This window comes from Beta vulgaris, chromosome 2, assembly GCF_026745355.1.
Source record: "Beta vulgaris subsp. vulgaris cultivar EL10 chromosome 2, EL10.2, whole genome shotgun sequence".
Taxonomy (NCBI): domain Eukaryota; kingdom Viridiplantae; phylum Streptophyta; class Magnoliopsida; order Caryophyllales; family Amaranthaceae; genus Beta; species Beta vulgaris.
In genome coordinates, this window is record NC_079203.1 from 15,612,143 (window position 1) to 15,633,162 (window position 21,020).

The 21,020-nt window shown below is 36.0% G+C and overlaps 2 protein-coding genes across 2 annotated transcripts; both read right to left on the bottom strand.

The window, feature by feature from the left end:
- Positions 1–301: 301 nt before the first annotated feature.
- On the bottom strand, positions 302–1,033 carry LOC104906185 (uncharacterized). The gene has a single exon (XM_010694903.1). The coding sequence runs from the start codon at positions 1,031–1,033 to the stop codon at positions 302–304; it is 732 nt and encodes a 243-aa protein (XP_010693205.1).
- Positions 1,034–2,417: 1,384 nt separating this feature from the next.
- Positions 2,418–3,939, bottom strand: LOC104906186 (uncharacterized). The gene is made up of 3 exons (XM_010694905.1): positions 3,663–3,939; positions 3,088–3,561; positions 2,418–2,998 (listed from the first exon to the last, which is right to left on the bottom strand). The coding sequence occupies exons 1-3, from the start codon at positions 3,937–3,939 to the stop codon at positions 2,418–2,420; spliced, it is 1,332 nt and encodes a 443-aa protein (XP_010693207.1).
- Positions 3,940–21,020: the final 17,081 nt, after the last annotated feature.

Here is a 21,020-nt window from a genome sequence, read left to right on the forward strand (position 1 = left end):
TGTGATGGCCAGTAATTATGACACATTCAATAATGTTTGGCAAGAAGCGCTTACAAATCAGCCATGTAACATTGCACAGACCAGCAGCTGGAGCAAGGTTTCGCAGCAGAATAACTGGGCTGTTTTCTTTCAAGACTAATTCATGCAGGCTCATACCGCCTTAGGGTGTTTAGGAATTCTGTTGGATACATGTTGCAAGCATCATCAATAAGCATATCAAAACTCTTATAGACCACTGCCTCTCCAGGAAATTTGGTTATGAGATTGTTTTTTAGACCATCAACATCTTCATTCATAGGAGTTAAAATTGCCCGGCCTGTGAAGAAGTTATTAGAAATGGACCTACACTTATCTCTGGGAAAACGTTTCTCACGAGCTCATCCACACAATTGGAATTTGGATCAAATGGCAAAACAATCTCTGGCGGTATTTGAACAGATGCAATTTCAATTGTTTGCAGCGATCCATTCCCATGGTCAAGTAAGAACTCAGAAAATGGCTGGTCTTCTCGTGCATGCATATTTTCAGTTAGGCTGAACCGGGTAAATGTGGGCCATAGGATAGATGACACAAGGCTAGCTTCAACAGCCTCATTTTGAGTTTTTTGTGGCACAACTGGCAAAACTTGACGGAAACCACCACCAAAGACTACAACTATACCTCCAAATGAGACATTGGGGTCACATAAGTCTCGCAACAGTAAGTCAAGTGATTCTATGTTTTCCTTCCGAGCCACTGAAGACTCGTCCCAGATGATCAAGGAAGTTTCTTTCAAAAGCGCTGCGAGCCCGCTTTGCTTGGACACGTTGCAAGCCTTCGAAACAGTATGATCAAGAGGTATTTTAAACCGAGAATGAGTCGTTCGACCAGTGACTATGTTTGCTGCAGCAATACCTGACGTTGCTACAGGGAGAACAATTTTATTCATCAAATGGACTTCTGCATATAGCGCCTGATAAAGGTACATCTTCCCCATTCCTCCTGGGCCGTCTACAAAGAAGGTACCAGGTTTCCCTGTTCGAATGTGTTCCATAATAGAATTAAACGCCTCCTGTTGCTTGCAATTTAAGATTACTCGTGCTTCTTTGTACTCATCTGGTATCGGTGCATCAAGTGCATCAATAATATCTTTAGTTATTCTGATTTCATCACTCTCAGACCCCTTCAAACCCTATAGGTCAAAATCTTACAAAGTTTTCCCCATATCCTCAAGGAGCTGTTCAACTGCTTTTATAGTAAGAAGCGCAATCTTTGACGTTTCTTGAGGGAACTTGCGCGTAAAGTCTTCGGAAAGGTTACTGTAGCACTGGTTCCATAGGCCTATAGGGTTGCTCGGCTTACAGAAAATTAAGATTGTTGTGAACAAATGGCGCAATGCACTTGGCATTTGAACACCAGATGCCTCTTCCATGCACTTGACAATAGAATCATCTTCCTCAAGTAGCCCTAATTTCAATGCTGCTTCTTGCAACGTTGCACATAGCTAGCCATGCACAGTTCGCAGATCATCAAATGACGTGGGTCAACGTACATTAGCTAGAAGGAGGCGTAGAAGGTACCGCTCACCCTCTACCGGAGCAACAAATATCAAGCGGCAAACAACAAACTTTTGCCATACTCTTTTAGTCCATGTCTTTGCAGAAGCAGTCCACACATAATGTTCTGAAAATTTCGAGTATAAGGACTGTGTTGCACCGTTTTCAGTTGCATTCATTTTGAAGAACTCAGTAAGCGACGTTCGAGATCTTATATCACTTGCCACAATGCGATCAAGTTGTTCTTTAGGATTGAATTGGACTGTTTATGCATTAGGCAAATGAACTTGAAGAGGGAGCATAGGAGGATACATTTCAAAGAGGTCAAATGAAAATAAAGATCCTCCATGCAGCGTCACATGGCAAAACCCAACGGCCAGTTTGTAATTGTGTAATTTCATCAACTGGTTTGAGGTCTTTCTGATCTGACACAGCAAAAGATATTTTCTCATGGCCTTTGTAAACATACTTGTATATGTATTTCACTGCTTGGATGGTTGAACAAACTTCAACATTTAAATGACAATCAAAGAGAGCGGAGAGGTAAGGATTATATGGAATAACCCATCTATTGTCCATGGCGAACTTGCGAATGATAGGCCGTTGACCATCATTTCTCCGCTTGTAAAGCGGGAAACCATTTTCATGGGTACTTGTCTCTTCTCTAAATGCCTTTGGATACCCTTACTTGCATGTGCCTGTGCTACTTTTGTGTTTCATACAAGGACATTCAGTATTAGCTTTGCCACAAGGGTCATGCATCATGTGGCTTAAAACAATTCTACGCAAGTGAGGGTTGCTTTCTTCAGGAATTTCAGCACTTATGAACTTGTCAAATGCAGCAGGTTCTTTGATTTTTTAAGATGGTTTCATAATTAACAATTAATGTGCATGGGGCAAACCGCGCTTCTTGAACTCAACAACGTATGTGTATGCTGCAACCTCACCCAAAACACTGTCCTCGACCAGCAGTTTTTTCAATTTGAGCAATTTTGCACGGAAAACACGCACGACTATATCTGGCCGATGTTGGGCAAGTTCACCTGGAGCAAGATGATCTTTGATCTCACGCCAGTTCGGATTACACGTCATCATAATAATAAGATCAGGTTTACCATAGCATTGCACCAGGGTCAGTGCATTTAAGTAACGCCGTTTCATGTCACGAGGACCACCGAGAAAGGTAGGCGGGAGAATAACTCTACGCCCCACATTTGCTCCACTATTCTCGCCACCTTCAAAGCAATCCAAGATGCCTTGATACAGTTCTGCCCGGATTGTTGCCTGATTGTGTCTAAAAAAATCCAGGCGCGTGTTTTCAAGCTTCACATACGTATCAACAATGAATTGTTGAAATAAGCGGCACGCTCGCAAAATGTAGTTCCGAGGACGCATTTGCAGAAGATATGCATAGTATGCTCTGCATGAGATTTGAGTTCTAGTTGTTTTGACCTGCGTCGCAACTGAAAAAAGGAAAATTACAATGCTTGTTGACGTAGGTAGGTAGATGGACACGAAGAAGGTAAAAAGGGAGTGAAGAAAACAGGCTTACCAACAGCTTCAGCGGCTAAGAAAGCATCGACATCGCCAGCTAATGCAGCAGCGATATTTTGCTGAGCAAGGGCATGTTGCCTACGGCCACCATTGTTTGTTTTCTTAAGACCGTGATGCCAACCACAATCACCGTAGGGTCGAAGGAGGGGATACTGTAGGGGATCATAACATCCATAGTAGTGCATGATCCTGTGCTCGCGTTCAGCCTTCCCGTGAACAATAATATGGGGCCCACCAGTCGCGCTAGTTGCAGAATCCTCAGCCCATATTACAACAACCTCTTCAGCAGTAGGAGCATTGTACATGCGCTGGTCAAGCACAGGGTATTTGTTTAATCGTATTTCTGTATCCTCCACAACATCAAGCTCGCGAAGGGATCTGAAAAATTTCGCGTAGGGGTTGTGTTGCATGATTTCCATCAGAATAGCGATCACATCAGGCCTCAATTCAGGGAACAAATTCAAGCGGTTTTCTGATTCATGTTGAGTATCATAAAAGTATAGTTGTAAGAATTTTGGGTTATGGTCAGTAGGCAATAGATTTGGTATGAAGTGGTAGATTTGACCATGTAACTTGAATATGTAAATGCCTTTTTGAGTACATGAATCAAAATCGCCACCAAGAGAACTATAGCGAAGAGATTATTATAAAGGCGTGCATATGTTCTGACGTGCACAACATCATCATCTTGGGAAGTAAAGAGTCTAATGAGTTCTGATGGGAACGAATTTGATGCAATCTCAACTTCGCCATCTGAACAACAGAATCCAAGTGGTTCATAAGCAAATCTAACTGCAAAGCACTTAGAACAACACTCTACTGGAGGTAAAGTCAGCGCTGCTGTTGGCATCTCCTGGCCAACGCTAATAGCAGCCCCAACTGAGTTATGCAGAAATACCTACTAGCTGACTTAGGGGTGATAATGAGCCTGACAAGCTCGCAAGCAGCTCGAGCTCGGCTCGGTCAAAGCTTGGTCAAAGCTCTGCTCGTTGAAGCTCGGCTCGAGCTCGGGCTCGGCTCGAGACTTAAACGAGCCGAGCCGAGCTAGGCAAAGCTCGGCTCGTAAAGCTCTTGAGCAGCTCGTTTATTATTTTATATCAAAAAAATATTTATATTAAAAAAATTTAATACTAATTTATATTTTAATTTAGATTACAAATTATATATTTTAATTTGTGATCCAACTTCACTTCTACTCCACTAGGCACTAAAATCCCACATTGGTTAAGAAAACAAGGATCAACCTTATTTTCTTTATAAATAGCTACTACTCCTTACTTCAACTTAAAGTTTAATTTTGTATCTCCTTGGTTGGAAAACAAAAACTATACTTTATTTTCTTCATAGAGGGAATAAGTATATATTTTTAAATAGTTGATTATTTAATACTTAAAATATTTGATAATTTTTTCTTTAGCAAAGTCTGGAGTCCCACATTGAAATTTTGACAATGCTAAGGGATTCCAAGTTATAAAAGCATATGTAAACAAAACAAGGGTATAATGAGTTTTTTTTTCTTAACAAAACATGGAGTCCCACATTGAAATTTTAGCAATGCTAGGATGATTCCAAGTTATATAAGCATATGTAGAATGAGTTTTTTATCTAAACAAAACATGGAGTTCCACATTGAAATGGGATAGTGAGTTTGTTTTTCTTTAACAAACCATGGAGTCCCACATTGAAATCTTAGCAATGCTAAGAGGGAAATCAAGTTATAAAAGCATATGATGGGTGAGTGAACAAGCTCACCTACGTCGAGCCAAGCCGAGCTCGCGAGCCGAGCCTAAACGAGCTCGCGAGCCGAGCTCGAGCCCCAAATTTCCATCACGAGCCGAGCTCGAGCTCGGATCTCCCAAGCTCGGCGAGCTTACGAGCCGAGCCGAGCCTGGGAAATTTTAAACGAGCTCGAGCCGAGCCCAATGCTATTCGGGCTCGGCTCGCTCGATAAGCACCCCTAAGCTGACTATACATAATATATATCAAGTAAGAACTCAAGCAGAGAAGGTGTGGATAATTAGTCTTTACTTTCTGTTTTTTTTTTGCCGCTTTACTCTAGGCTGTTTGGGCGGTGCCACAGATTCAGGTGTGGTACCTAACATGCGGTCTGTGCTATATTGTCTAGAATTGATGGTTGAACTTAGGAAACTTTGAGGACTGTCCTCAGGTGCATTTTCTTGCAACGCCCGCAAACGTTTAGTAACATTAGTCCTACGAACCTTCGTATTACCTGGTCAAACGATTGTGTTAAGTATTTAAACACACATGCAAGGAGTCATGATTAGACTGTGGAACAGAAAAAAATTGCCTAGATTTTGTGTAGCTCTGACAGGAGAGGCACACAGCGTAGAAAAGTTAGAGCAGCTCAGTTCATAATGAGCAATTCACTGCAATGTATAAGATTTCCTTACAACTTGAAAAGATAGATTAAATGAATCGTAGAACAAGGCATCCTAGCTTCCATTAGACGAAGAACTATATCATGCATTCACATGTGCCATACATAGCCAATCATTCTAAGCATTATGCAAAAAAAGGAGACGTGGAGAAATACCTATACTAATGGCTTCTAGAGGCGATTAGGCCAAATGTCACACTGTGTTGAGAAGCTGCATCATTGTTTCAAACGTAGGATAGTACGGCTGCATATGTGAAATACCATAGAGAAACAGGATACTCATTAAATATAAAGCCTAACAATGGCAAGGTAGAGCTTTAACAGGTAGCCAAATTTCCACAGCAAGTGAGCACAACAATTGTAACTTAATTCCGGCATTGACACAAGCATGTGGCTCTAGGAACAGCCTTAACCTATATAAGCTTTTTTTTGGATGGGGGGGGGGGGGAGGATGAGGAGTGCAAAAGTGATGTGCAAACTTTTTTGCAACTAACAATTTGGACAGCACAATTAGATGTATTACACCTCCTTAAGCTTGCCTTGTTTGTGCCACGATTATATAAAAAGATTTAGTTGTTGAACGTTTTAAGGTCTGCAAAGTGTGAAAAAGGGTACTGAAGAGTCACCATTATTTCAAAGTTCAAATAGTTATTAAACTCATTTGGAATTATTAGCAAAACAAACTAAGAAGTAAGCAAGCAGCATAAATGGAAAACAGCAAGAGCCATGCAGTAAACAGCAAAACCGTAGATAAAGTTCCATTAACCGCATGAAAATGCGCAAAATATGTTACAACCCATGTAAGAGCCAAGAACAAACTTACATATTACAAAACTTTTAGAGCAACTATACCTAACATAGATAGCAAAGTTCTAAAGACGAACCTAAGCAACTGTCGAAGAGTGCAGCATAAAACATGAGTTACTTTTCCTAATACAAAAGAGCAAGAACAAACACCTATTGCAACTAATCCTAACAACGTAGACAGCTGAGATGCCTAGCACCCATCTTTCTTAGTCTGTTTCAGAACAGTTTCAAGCTCACAAGGAATAGAGAGTAGAGGAACTGCAGAGTTTTTGCTAGAACTTGGCACATTGCCAAATGATGGCCTGGTTTTACGCTTCTTAGGTGGGAAAGGAGGTGATACCATCGTAAGTATCTGGAACTGTTTGACGCGTCGAGTCAAGAAATCTTGTTCCACAACCAGAGGGCTAGGGTGTATAGGTTCTTGAATGTTTAGCACACGCTCTTTGGTAGTTAAGTAGCTTTCTCTTTCAAGAGCACAAAGAACAGCTGCATAGTCGGCAGCTTTGTAGTTGGCATCAATAATAGTAAAGTTATATTGATGCATCATGAAAGTGATTGCCTTCTTTGCAACACTTTGTTTGGAATCAGCCAACGTAGCACAGGCATCTCCAAAGATATATGCTATCCCATGTGCATTGTGGGGACATGTAATTGTTAGCCATGCAGTGTGCCTAGAACCATCAAAGCATATGCTTTCTAGTGGAGTTAACAAAGCTTGCGTGTGCTTAACCACCATAGGTAAGACACTCATGTAGTCAAGTGTAATGTGCCTAACAGAACGGGAAGCATCTAGGTAATCAACTCCAGATGGCATCCCTGCTGGGAGCCCTCTCTCAAGAGCTTCTAGTTCAACTCTCTTCAATCTATAAAGGTGGCCACACCTATCAAGCATGCGCTTCTTTCCAGCTGTGAAGTCCTCAACACGAACACCATATTTACTAATGATATCATGTACAACCCATTCAACAGCTTTGTCACACGATTCATCTAAGCTAGCAGCCTCCCCACCAACATACACATAAGCAATTGGGCCACACTCTGTCCTCACAGCTACGCAAGCGTTGCTCTTAGATAAGTTGAGAACACCATAGACAGGAACTTGGAAACTTAAGCATTCAGTGATCTGCCTTAACAGAGGTTGGAATGGGATGCGCATTGAGTCTAGCGACATACTTACAACCTGTGAAGGCAGAACAATAGGATTTACAGCAAATTACGTGCACACAAAGCAATTACACAAAGCAAATCACAGCACTACACCCTAAACGCTTCCTATATTCCAACACAAGCACACATCTATGAGTAAGCTTTGATGATCAAATTATTTTGAGCAGGACATGTCTTAACAAAAGGACACATAGCTATAGTCAATTATCATCCCTCTTAGAATTCAAGTTGTGGCATCAAGTGTAACTAATAATTTACAACAAACAAGCAATGGAGGTAGCATCAAGTGTAACTAATAGGCAGAACAACAATGAAGGAAATACCAACACAACAACACATACAATTGGCAAAAGCAGGCTGTACAAAAGATAGTTAACAGACAACGACAACTTCTTAAGAAGAGAACAATATCGTGCATGAAGAAAAACAATTACCAGGAATTGCTTTGAAGCTTGGCTAGCAGCGATATATGGAAATACAAGTGTATCCTACATTAAAAAGCAAACACAATAAGTTAACAAAGCAGCGGAAAACTATAAACAACTGATCGAGCTCTAGCATTCCTCCTAAACCAGAGAAGACAACGACTTTCCATTCTCTGTCTCAGACCAAGTTTATAAATAAGAAGAGCAGATCCACAAATAAATAGCACCAAAATAACCAGTAGAAGTTTGAAAGAATAATTAGGAAATCACCCCAACTACGTGTCATTTATCTGTAATAACTCTAACCTAATTAAAATACATGTACTCTTCTTGCCTTCAACGCAACAACTACGTGTTATTTATCTCTATCCAAATAATAGCACCCAGTAAACCACAATAACATAATTTAAGTTTCTATGATAAACACAAAGAAACTCTAACCATCTTGAATTACTCTAACCATCTTGAATTACTGCAGTGATGGAGAGTTATTAGGCTTGAATTACTGCTTCTTTAAGTTTCTTTGTGTTTATCAAGTCGTAAATAAGAAGAGCAGATCCACAAGTAAACAACACCAAAATAACCAGTGGAAGATTGAAAGAATAATTAGGAAATCACCCATCACCCCAACTACGTGTTATTTATCTGTAATAACTCTAACATAATTAAAATACAGGAAAGCGTAGGCACTAAGTCTCTAATAATTGAAGTCGTAACAGACAAAACAACAAGCAAGGAAGCTACTACGACAACAAACAAAGACACTTGACAAAAGGAGGGCTAACAAAAGATACTTTACAAATGATCAGACCATGTTTGCAAAGAAACAAGATGTGCGCAGGAAGAAGAACAATTACCAGAACGTACTTTGTAGTTTACCAAGGGCTGATAAATGGAAATCAAACAGAAACCTGTAGTAAAAAACAGGCCCAATAAGTCTATGATCTGGCAAAAAGTGTAAATTACCGACAGGAAGATAGATGTAGAACTTAAAAGTAGTAGATCGAAAAATAACAATCAGGGGTTGATCACACAACAACAGGATACGATGCATTTCTCAGACCTCTTACCTATATGATTGTACATGTCGGCTAAATCATTATGTAGTGACCAATAGAACATACACACTGGCTAGATGATTGTAATTCATTTTTTTGTGCTGTTCCTGAGTTGCTCTGGTGTTCAAAAATCACCTACCCATCATGTATGTATTCTTATCATAATGCATGGTGACACTTTACAGTCATTTCATTGTGGCCATTGCGGCTAAGAGTCCACATATAGCCACCATGTATGTTCTATTGGCCAGTGTGTGTGTATTGCTTGTCCTTTTTGAATACAAACACTAAATACAATCTATGAACGACAAATATGGGGAAGATTAGTCCAACTGCCACACATGTCCCTATTTCTTGTTTTTTGTGCGTTTTGAAAGGAACTAATAAAGCTTGCTAGTTTTTCAACATATTAGATGGATTTTTTGTCCAAGAGTATCCAATATCCAATAACTAAGTTGTGCCAAGTTCTATTTGTTTGTATGTTTGATAATTGATAACTTGATAATCATATATCCAATAATTGAGTTGTGCCGAGTTGCTGCCGGTGTGTTGCTGCTGTGGTCTGTTGCTGCCGGCGCCTCTTTGTTCTCTTCTTTGTTGGTTGTTTTCTTTTCTTCCTTCTTATGATTCCATTAAAGACTATATTTTTTATGTTTTCTATTATTGTTAGTCATGTTTATTAGTTTAAATTACTGTTTTTAATAAGTAATTTCGATTCATCTATAGTTTATATTATAAGAAAATTTTCAGATTTGTTGTTATGATTATATTTTTAGTTTTAATCATGAAAACATGAATTTTTAGGGTTTTAAATTGCTAGAAAACCATAGTAGCATATTAGGTACTATGAGATTAACTTAGAATATGATTTTAAGTATGTTATACATGTTTTAAGGAGGTTTATTAATTTTTAAAGTTGCTGTAATTTCAGAAAGGGTTTATTTATATAGTTTTTAAGAGTTTTTAATTACTAGTATGGTAGTACTATGCTAGGAATTAAAAATGATTCAAGTTTTGATATTAAATCGACTTTTAAACGTTTTTAAAGGGGGTTTTAAGTACTTTAAGGCTGCTGTAATTTTTGTTTAAAGTTATTAATTTCGGATATATTGATTTCTAGGCGGAGGATATCTCGTAGGGGACTTTTAGAGAGTTAAAAGTGGCCTACAGGCTAGTTTACACGAGGTACGTACATAATTACGTGCTATGTGATTAGTATCATGTTCTAAGGAGGAATAAATTTTAGTATCATGTATAAGAACTTATTTTTGTTCATATATATGTGATTTCTAGCTAGCAATTGATTTACATGTTTTATGCCTGTGTGCAAGTATGTGATTTGAGATTTATTATGAATACTAGATAGTATGTTTGTATGGAATAATTGATGCAAGCATGAAAAGAAAGTTTATTTATTTATTATTTCGCATGAAGAATTAATATATGTTATAGAAATTGAATCATGTTATTCATGTATTCCTTGATTAGTATTATTTTATTATCTTATGAGGACTGTGGACCTTATTTGGTAAGTTTGACAAGTTATGCCTATATAAAGGTAAGGTTATTGTTGGCTAGGTTCAACAAGTAAAGAAAGTTGAGATAAAAAAGAAAGTATTCTTGGATTGTAAGTTGTGATCACTTGTTAATCCGAAGATAAAAGAAGTTCAGTTGTGACTGTCTGATTATTATTTATGTGTTGCTTGTATGTGTGTCATAACAAGTAATAATATGTAAATAACGTAAAGTGTAACGAGAATAGTTATAGACTTTAGACTGGTGCACATCTAGAGTTGGACATTAGGAGTTGGGGCACATGGTGAGCGAGCCATGGCTTTTTACAGGAATGGATTGATCACCATTTCTTTTTCAGTTAGTAAAAGTTCCTCGATATCGCATGTCAATCTAAAATGCGTTGTAGTGCCTAGTAGCACCCGTATCTCGTCTTCATTGGTGAAGGCATTAGTAGATAAGACAACTCAGTTTCAATAACTATTCCATTAAAGTGAGAAATGATGTTTAGAGTTTAGTTTAGTAAAAGTTATCTGCAGAATGTTATATGTTTATAATATTATTTATCTCTGCATGTTATTTATGTAGTATCATGTTTAGGAATGCTGATGTTTGATATGTAGTACTCAGCTTTGCTGATTACGTGCGTGGTTGTGTGTGTGATCATGGCATTGCCTTATTGATCCTGTGATGATCCTCTATGGTGAGCAGATTCAGTATAGCATTGACATTACAGGTTCGTAGATGTGCATCATTGGGAATCTGGAGTGGAGACATTGTGTAACTAGTATAGTTTATTTTTTGCTTTGTTGAGAACATATTTTATTTAAGTTGTTTGAGTTGATTAAGTTGGTTTGTTTAAGTCCTAAACACTTGTTATTCATTTTGAGTTATAATAAAGTTAGAGTTTAGTTAATTGTTTTCCGCTGTAAAATTCTGAATAAGCCGATACGTTATCACACGGGAGATAATACTTAGGTAATTCTCTACTTGTATATTATAAAAGTATTTTCTAAAAAAAGAGAATCATCGTGGTGTTACACATATATTATCTTTCCAATAATGAATATTTATCTTAGAATGTTGAATATTTGGTTTCGCAATTGAATTATTTTGCAATAGAATTATACTGTTTTGACTAATGCATATTCATGCTGGAAAAATACATACTTATGTCAGAAAGTTGAATATATGATTTTGCAATTGAAAGGTATGCTTTATAAATAGAATTACAGTATTTTAATTTTGAATGTTTATACTCCAACAAATGAATATTTAGCTTAGAAAGTTGAATATTTGATTTTCGAATTGAATCTAACTGTTTGAATAATAGTGTTTAATAACTTTAATTGTCTGAAATAACAGGGAAATACAAAAGGATGATGATGATGATGCATATACTCAACTTAGCAAAATAAATATTCAATTTGTATACTTCCTTCGTTTTTTTTAGATGTTAGACTTTTGAAAAATTGGGTTCCCTAGACAAAAATTGAAGGAGTGATTAGGAGAGAATAAGGGTAGGGGATTAATCATGTGGGAACCATTGTACATGGGAGGTTTAAGGGAAGGGAGGAGAGAAAAGAGTGACCACAACTTGGTTTCCTCCTTTTTATTTACATGGCCAAGGAGAAGGAAAAGAGGGCCCAACCACAATTTTTGGCACCAATTGATTTTTCCTCCAATAATTTTCATAAAGTTCAAATTTGGCAAAAAATTTAAATTTCCCATTTCAAACATTGTTTAAGCCTACATTTTTCATACTCTCTCTTCTATATGAACCCCCAATATTAAATGAGGGCTTATTTCACGAAATGAGGAGAGACAAAATATTGTCAAGCACCATGGTTTAGTTTAATTACAAACCTCAGATAATATCCACTAATTCACTGCACACACTGCACATTAATGTTCAAAATAATTATCCAAAAAATTAAGAACAGTAGTTTCCCACAGAAAACTTCAAACTTCAGTCCTTAAAAAATCTTCTCCAGCACTGAAGATGGGATTAGCAGATGAGGGAGGAGAAAAATTGAAGGCATGGAGGATGACTTGCTGATGCATGAGATGTGGACGCATTATAACAGTGATGATGACCATTACACAGAGGATGATGAAGGAGGCACAACAACAGATGGAAATGAAGCAGAGCAACAACATCAACAAGGTCAGCCACACCAACCAAACACAGAAATACAAAACACTGTAAGTTCATTAACCCAAAAACCACATTTAACTCTAACAAAAAGGAGAATGTTGGTTGATGACCTTCTTACCTCTGAAATAAATGATAAATTTCCATGGGGTTTAAAAAGAGAAATAGCAAGAAAGCATGGCATAAGCAGGATGACATTAGATAGTATTATTTTAATTAATTGCATAATTATATCTTTTAATAATTTGTTATAAAGATAATTTACATTAACACATATATTTACCTATCTATTTAATGTTTACTATTATTAATTAGCATACCAATTTTCACGTAATTCTATAGTTTTGTATTTGCATTTTTTTCAATAGTACTCCCTCTGTTTTTTTTATTGTTCTCATTTAGAATCTTGACACTATTCATACTTAGAGAGAATCTTCTCAATTTTTTTCAATTTATAAGAATAAATATAGTCATGTGGGATCTTGTTTGATTCGTCTCAATTAGTACATTATTAATATTCAATCATTATAATTTTTACTAATATATGATGAAAGATATTTAAGTTCAAAGATGTGCATTGGAAGATGTGTAAATGGAAAGTGAGAAAGATAAAAAAAAAACAGATGGAGTATTATCTATTTATAGTTTTAAGTATTAATAAACATTTCACCAAATTATTTAGTGTTTTATTCGTAAAATTTTCAACTAAATTGCCCATGTTTATTAATTTTCTTAATGATTAACCCATTTTTATAATAATAGTTTTCAATAGGCATAATCTTTTTTTAATATGTTTTAAAAATATTATAAAATGCATATATAAGTGCATTTGAAGTTATAGTAAATACATTATTATGAACGATATGAGCAACACGATCAATAAATGCATTTGAACTAATAGTTAACAAATCAAAATTACCAAACTTAAATCTCTACTATAAGTCAATCAACAACGAAGAATATACTAATAGTTAACAAAGTCCATACGAAACTTTACCCTAAGGCCTAAACAAAAAACTAAAAAGATAGCTTGTAAGACCCTCAAATGTATTATATTTTTTTGAAAGGCTCAAATGTAGTATATTTTATTGAATATGTTATATCACAACTATTCAAAAATAAATACCTATTTATTTCTGTCTATGTATACTTTTTAGTATTAACAAACATACCAATTCTAACTCAATTATTATATTACATGAAGATTTTTTTTATGCAATTTAAGGTATGACATCCTTCCTTTTATATTACTGTTAAAGTATCTATTATTTTATCTTTGATGCAATTAACTTGCCACAATTAATTTGCAGTAGATATAAGTTTTTAATTTGATAGTAGTAGTAGTACAATTTATTCAGATATCACATTTGCTTAACTTTTAACATTTGCTCTCTATTCTCTCATTCTTAGCACGCATCCCATTACTGCCCATCTCTCTTCCCTTCATCCACCTTTAACAACCACCTCCCACCATCGCCTTCAAGATTTCACTAACAACCACCCCTCCGCCTTTCTCTCCCCCACAACCACAACCTTATTCCACCAATTAAATTTCGAGCAGCCTTGTTGGTGAGTTTTAATTCTCTTTTTTTTTTTAGATTTAGATATTTATGCATTAGAGGTAAATAAAAATTATGCATTTTTTAACATGAATCATTTTTGGTGGCTTTTTTCCTTATTTTTCAAACCAATGAATTGCATTCCAATATTCGTAACTGTTATTTCACTAGGAACACTACAAGAGGAGGGGTGAATTGTATGTTAGAAATAAACGTAACTTTTTGCGGAATTTCAAACTTAAACAAATAAACAAGCTAAAGGAACTTAAGGGATTTTTACGAGGAAAAACTTCTTGGACCCAACAAGAAGAAACAACCTCGACCACTAGGGATTTTAAACTCAACTCTTTCACTAATTAGGCCAAACAACTTTGTTACAACCTAATTCTACTCACGGGCCACACCTTGAGTTCCTAAACTCAAGTTCCTGAACCACTATTCCCTTAACAACTGTTCCTCTCAACTTCACTGCTCGAAGTTTTCTCACTTTTATTTGCTTCACTCAAAGCTTCTCTCTTACAGAACTTCACTCAAAGTCCCCTTACCCCAAAAACTAAAATATAATTGATCGAATAAGCTTAGTGGAATTAGAGTAAGAAGACAAAAAACAAATGGCTTTTATGATAGAATGAAGGCACTGACGCTTTAATTAGTTAAACTCACTAGATCCCTTAGTCAGACACACTTTGGAACTTAATTAGACATTAGTAATAGTGGTAGTAATTTAGAACGTGGGATTAAAACATGTATCTGTGAAAAACCATTATCCGATGATGTTCCTTACTCTAAGGAACACATTCCTTAAACATCCCATGATTCCCATGATCACTGTTAAACGTGGGAGGTTTTAGTTACTCTCCTTAATTTTAGCAACCACTTTAAGCATTACTCGAAAATCTGTTTAATTAAAAACATATTAATTATTAAACCCGAAATAAAAGCAGTTTAATTAAAATATTAATTTATTTCTGTAAAAATCGAAAAATATTTTTATTATCTTTGGAAAAATAAAATCTTTTCCTTAAAAATATTTTCCATAAAATCAGATTTTTCCTTAAATAAAACGGTTACCTAGATTCTAGGTATAATTTCTCAACTGCCATAAATGTACCATTGTAATGCTTCAACCTAAGTCTAGTTCCTTTCAATTGTTAGTTCCTTTAACTTATAAGTTTAGCGCCAATTCGTCTATTTCTTACAAAGGAACAAACGATCATTCTCAATTTTAAACTGCCATAGTTCCTCACCATCTTTACTCGTTCCTTTACAAGGGAACTAGAAAAAGAAGCCTTGCTTTAGTCTTTTGCTCCAATGCTGCTCCAGTACCAAATAGAAAAACATCTTCACTTAGCTTCAAAATCCAAACTTGATTTCTTCCTTGACTTAGTATTCTCTTTGTTCCTTTCAATGATACCTTGAAATTCACTCACTTAAACAACTTGTTAGTCCTACTTAGTTTGCATCTTTGTTCCTTTGTCATCATCAAAACTAGGGTTCAAAATTTCCCCTTTTTGATGATGACAACAAAGGTACAAACTAAGGAAATAAAAATAACATAAGAGAATGAAAAAGACAAATTAATAAAATAAGAAATGAAAAAGCAGGAGTAAGTATCTTAATTTTGATTTTTCATTTACCTCTTTTTTAAAAAAAATTGTATTTTTATTATTTTGATTTAGTAGTTTGTTCCGTAATCTTTTTCCCCCTTTGTCATCATCAAAAAGAGCAAACTCTTCATGTTTTCATGAATAGTGATCAATACCTTGAGACCATGAACAAGCACCATAAAAAATGATTAAGTTAGGATAGTCAACGGTTAGCCTAGCTCAAACAGAAATTATAGAATACTAGCCATTCCAAGCAAATCATAAACGCAGAAAAATATAGCAAAAGTCATGTATTTATAGCACTTTGTTCCTTAAAGTACGAAAAGAGACAAAGAAAGAAAGAAAAGAAAAGAAACAAAAGCTAAGTAGTCTTGTTTCTTGAAGAGAAACAAGAACTAAACATTAGGATGGGAAGGGGAATGGTGTTCCTCAACAACTTTTTCTTCAACCACATCTTCCAACTTCTTCATCACCTCTCCATGGTGCTCATCAAGTTGCTGCTTCAAACTCTTAATGGCTTGGGCATTGTCTCCATCTTCTTTTGTTGTCAATCACGTATCACTAAGAACTTTCATTAAACCCAGCATCTTATCAGTTTTGCATCTAAAGTCTAGTGGAGGTGATTATAAAACTTAATCATATGTTGTGTAGGAAGACAGACTTCATTTACCAAACCACAATCATCTGACGGAACTTGTTCCTCTCCCTTAGAACCAGAGGCAGTAGTTGGTTTTGGTGGAGGAACTGGGGTGGTTTCTTGTGAAGGACCAGCTGTTCCTGGAATAGAAACAGATGGAGAAGTGGTAGTGTAAATGGGAGGAAGAAAAGGTGGTGGTAGTGGATGATCAGTAGAGGTGGTGGAGAAAGGATTGGGGGCAGTCATCTCATCTTTTAATTGTTCAAAGCTAGAAGGAACATAGAAGGATGAGGGAGAGATGGAAGAGAAATTAGTGAGGGGAACATAGATTTTTGGTGAGGATGGAGGAGTTTGTTCCTTAGGAGAGTTATGTTCCTATTCCTCAGCATCAGATAGGACTAAAGGAGAGTCCTTGTTGGAAGGAACAGAGACAGTTTGAGCAACTTTCAATCTAGAGCTCTGCCTAACTCTTTTAGGAACAGAGGGGTAGGCTTTTTAGCAATTGTTTTGCGCCTCTTGGGTTTCTCCTTTGTTTGTGGGGCAGGAACTTGTTCCTCCATAAGACTTCAGCCAATTCCTCTTCTACTGCCCTAGGCAGTTTCCTCTTGTTAGAGGAACTGGCAACAATTCTCCCTTGAGTCAACACTCCCTCTTGCACAGAGAGATCCAAACCCTGCAAATGTTTTCTCATTGAGAATATTTCCTTGCTTTATTCCCAATGTAGGCCATCCGATTGTTTTTACTTTAAAGTGATGAAGAAGAGAAGTAATTAAAGCTCCATAGCCAACGACACAATTATTTTCAATGCAATGAGTAGATGTTGGATAAAGAGAGAAGGAAAGTTTATTTGAATGTGGTGGTCAAGGCAAAACATGTAACACATATCCAAGAGACCTACTTCATTCCTCTTTTCAGTTCGAGGAATGAGTGCTCTCCAAACAAGATTAAACAGAATTTTGTGGACATGAGAGAGAAGGTTGTGGTTGGTTTTGTTTTGGCCAGCAGTTCCCCCAAAAGATTCAACAATGTTGTCTTGGGGAAAATTGGAAAGGAAGACATTCCTTTCCTCTTAAAATACACATCAGTTCCTTTGCAAGGAACTTCCCAAATTTTTGCAAGTTTCTTTAGAAATTTTTATTTTTTTCCCCCCTTACTTTAGTAGTACAAATTCCATCAGTATTGTTGAAATTTGCACAAAATTCATCCATAGCTAAAGGAACTAAGGCATTGTTAAATGCGATTTCAAACAGGTATTCCATACCCTGTTCCTTTAGGATGTCGGTTAATTCATTGAATTTTACCTCTTTTGCCCACTCTAAATCTACATAAAACCTAAAACATACCTTGATTCACTTCTTTCTACGTGTTTCTTGGAGGAAGAAGCAACAGTTCCTTTGGAAGGAACTGGGGTAACTTCTTCTTCCCCCTTAGCTTGTTCCGGGGATTCTTTTTCATCATCCTCCCCAATTAATTTTCTTCTTCTCACACTTCCTTTTGGTGATTCCGATTTTTGTTCTTCTTCCACCATAGTTGTTTCTTGAAATTGTTCGATTTCTAGGGTTTTTGATGGAGAAGAGGGGTTTTCCATTTGAGAGGTTTTGGAGATTTTGTGTTTGGAAAAGGTGAATTGCGTGAGGTTTTTGCCATTTTGTGAAATGAATTTGGGATTTTATGGTGTGTGAAGGGGTGTGAAGAAGATGAATAATGGTGAAGTTGAAGCGACTAAGGAACACGGTTTTGGGATGAAAGAAAGAAGAATATGCATGTAACAGTAAATGAGGAGTTACACACGGGAAAAAGTAAAAAATTAAAGAAAAAAAATATAAAAGAAAAGCAGATAAAAGAGAATCATGATTTGACTAAATCTGATTCCTATATTTTTGAGATTTTCGGATCTTTTTGAATTTTATGGTTTTTAATTTTTAAAGAAAATAAACTCTAAGGAACTTGTGCTTATAGGAACAACTTATGCTAAATATCAACGTTCTTCATATTATGCATGTTTCTTTAACTTAGGAACAACAAGTGGAGTATTATGTGACATTTGTGAGTTGTTTTATTCCTTTGAATCCATGTTTATGTTTTTAACATTAATTTGCAATGGTCTTAGCAATCAATCACAATCACTTAATATCACATAGAGTAAGTCAAATCAATTCAACATGAGGATTGGAATAAGGAACAATTACTTAAGTTTTATTAACCTAACTCAAGCCTTAATTTTTCATATCTATCTCTTTGTAGAGGCTTAGTTAGTATATCAGCAATTTGATTTTCAGTTTGCAAAACTCAAGTTTAATCAAACCTTTTTCCACATTTTCTTTTAGAAAGTGATGTCTGATATGTATATGCTTAACTCTTGAATGATGCACTGGATCTTTTGAAATACTAATGGCACTAGTATTATCACAATAAATAGGAACACAATTAAAGTTTATTCCATAGTCACAAAGTTGTTGTTTATCCAAAGCATTTGAGAGCAACATGCAGCAAAGCTACATATTCTGCTTCAGCAGTGGATAAAGCAACTGTTTTTGTTTCTTGGTGCTCCAAGAAACTAAACTATGACTAAGAAATTGAACCATACTGAGGTGCTTTTCCTATTTACAAGATCTCCACATATATCAGCATCAGCATATCCTTTTAACTCAAATGTGTCACTTCTTGGATAGTAGAGTCCAATATCATATGTTCCTTTAAGATATCTAAAAATTCTCTTCACGTCGGTTAGATGAGATTCCTTGGGATTAGCTTGAAATCCAGCACACAAACCAAAACTGAAAGCTATGTCTGGAGGACTAGCAGTTAGATACAAAAGTGAACCAATCATGCCTCTATATTTTGTTTAATCAACACTTGTTCCTATGGAGTCTTCATCTAATCTAGTTGAAGTTCCCATAGGAGTGTGATTTATATTTGAGTGTTCTAGGCCATATTTCTTTGACAGTTCCTTTATGTATTTTTGTTGGTGAATAATAATTCATTTTTCAGTTTGCTTAATTTGTAACTCAAGAAAGAAATTTGACTCACCCATCATACTCATTTCAAATTCATTACTCATGAGATTTGAGAATTCTTTGCATAATGTTTCATTTGTTGCTCCGAATATGATGTCATCAACATATATTTGAACAAAAAATGTCAGCCCCTTTCGATTTTAAAACAAGGTTTTATCCACCTTTCCTCTTTTAAAGTTGTTTTCTAAAAGGAACTTTGATAATCTCTCATACCATGATCTAGGCGCTTGCTTTAACCCATAAAGAGCCTTGTCAAGCTTGTAGACATGTTTGGGAGATCATTGCTTTCAAATCCAGGGGGTTGTTCAACATATACATCTTCATTTAAATATCCATTTAGAAATGCACACTTAACATCTATTTGATATAATTTAAATCCCATATAAGCAGCAAATATGGCTTCTAGTCTAGCAACAAGAGCAAAGGTTTCTTCATAGTCGATTCCTTCTTGTTGATTATAACCTTTTACTACAAGTCTAGCTTTGTTCCTAACAATTATTCCATACTCATCTAGTTTATTCCTAAATACCCATTTTGAGCCAATTACTTTTTGTTGTTTAGAAGAAGGAACTAGATACCATACCTTGTTTCTTTCGAACTCATTTAATTCAGCTTGCATGGCAGTGATCCAATCAGAGTCAGTTAGGGCTTCTTCATGATTTCGTGGTTCCATCATTGATAGGAATGCATGAAATGCACAAAAATTCCTTAACTGAGATCTAGTTTGCATATCTTTGGATATGTCACTTATTATGAGTTTCACTGGATGTGACTTTTGATGTCTCCAAGGTTGTGGTTGAAACTCCCTTACATGAACAAGTTGTTCCTCTTGAGTTCCTTGAGTAAATGAGGAGCTATAATCACTTGTTCCTCTGTTAGCAATGGTAGTCTCAGTTCCTTCAACTTGAGGAACAGGAACAACTCCTTCACCTTGAGGAACAAGAACATCATTGTTATGAATGTTTTCATTTTCTTCGTTCCTTTCCTCTTTTATTTCTTCTTCTTCATTTGAATCTGTATTTTTCTCATTTGGTCGTACCAACCCAATCTCATAGTCATCGACATGTATGCTTGGATTGTATTTGTCAGATTCATCAAAGATTATGTGAATACTTTCTTCAACACACATAGTTCTTTTATTGTAAACTCTATAAGCTTTACTATGTGATGAGTATCCTAAGAATATTGCTTCATCACTCCTCGCATCAAATTTTCCAAGATTATCTTTCCCATTATTATGAACAAAACATTTGCAACCAAATGTTCTAAAATAAGTGATGTTGGGTTTCTTTCCAAAGTAAAGCTCATAAGGAGTTTTGTTAATGATAGATCTCATCATGGCACGATTAATTATGTGACAAGAAGTATTAACAGCTTCAGCCCAAAAGTTCCTTAGAAGTTCACTAGCAACTAGCATGGTTCTAGACATTTCTTCCAAAGTTCTATTTTTCCTTTCCACAACCCCATTTTGTTGTGGTGTCCTAGGTGCAGAAAAGTTATGATCCAGGCCATGATCTCTACTTAAGTCATCAAATTTATAATTTTCAAATTCTTTACCATGATCGGATCTAATATGCATTATTTTGTGA

Excerpts from the sequence above, each read along its gene's own strand:
- LOC104906185 (XM_010694903.1), bottom strand. The coding sequence starts at position 1,033 with ATGGAACACATTCGAACAGGGAAACCTGGTACCTTCTTTGTAGACGGC.
- LOC104906186 (XM_010694905.1), bottom strand. The coding sequence starts at position 3,939 with ATGCCAACAGCAGCGCTGACTTTACCTCCAGTAGAGTGTTGTTCTAAG. Across the intron at positions 3,562-3,662 it reads AAAGGCATTTACATATTCAA|AAAACCGCTTGAATTTGTTC; the intron begins GTTACATGGTCA and ends AACATGAATCAG. Across the intron at positions 2,999-3,087 it reads CTTAGCCGCTGAAGCTGTTG|TTGCGACGCAGGTCAAAACA; the intron begins GTAAGCCTGTTT and ends TCCTTTTTTCAG.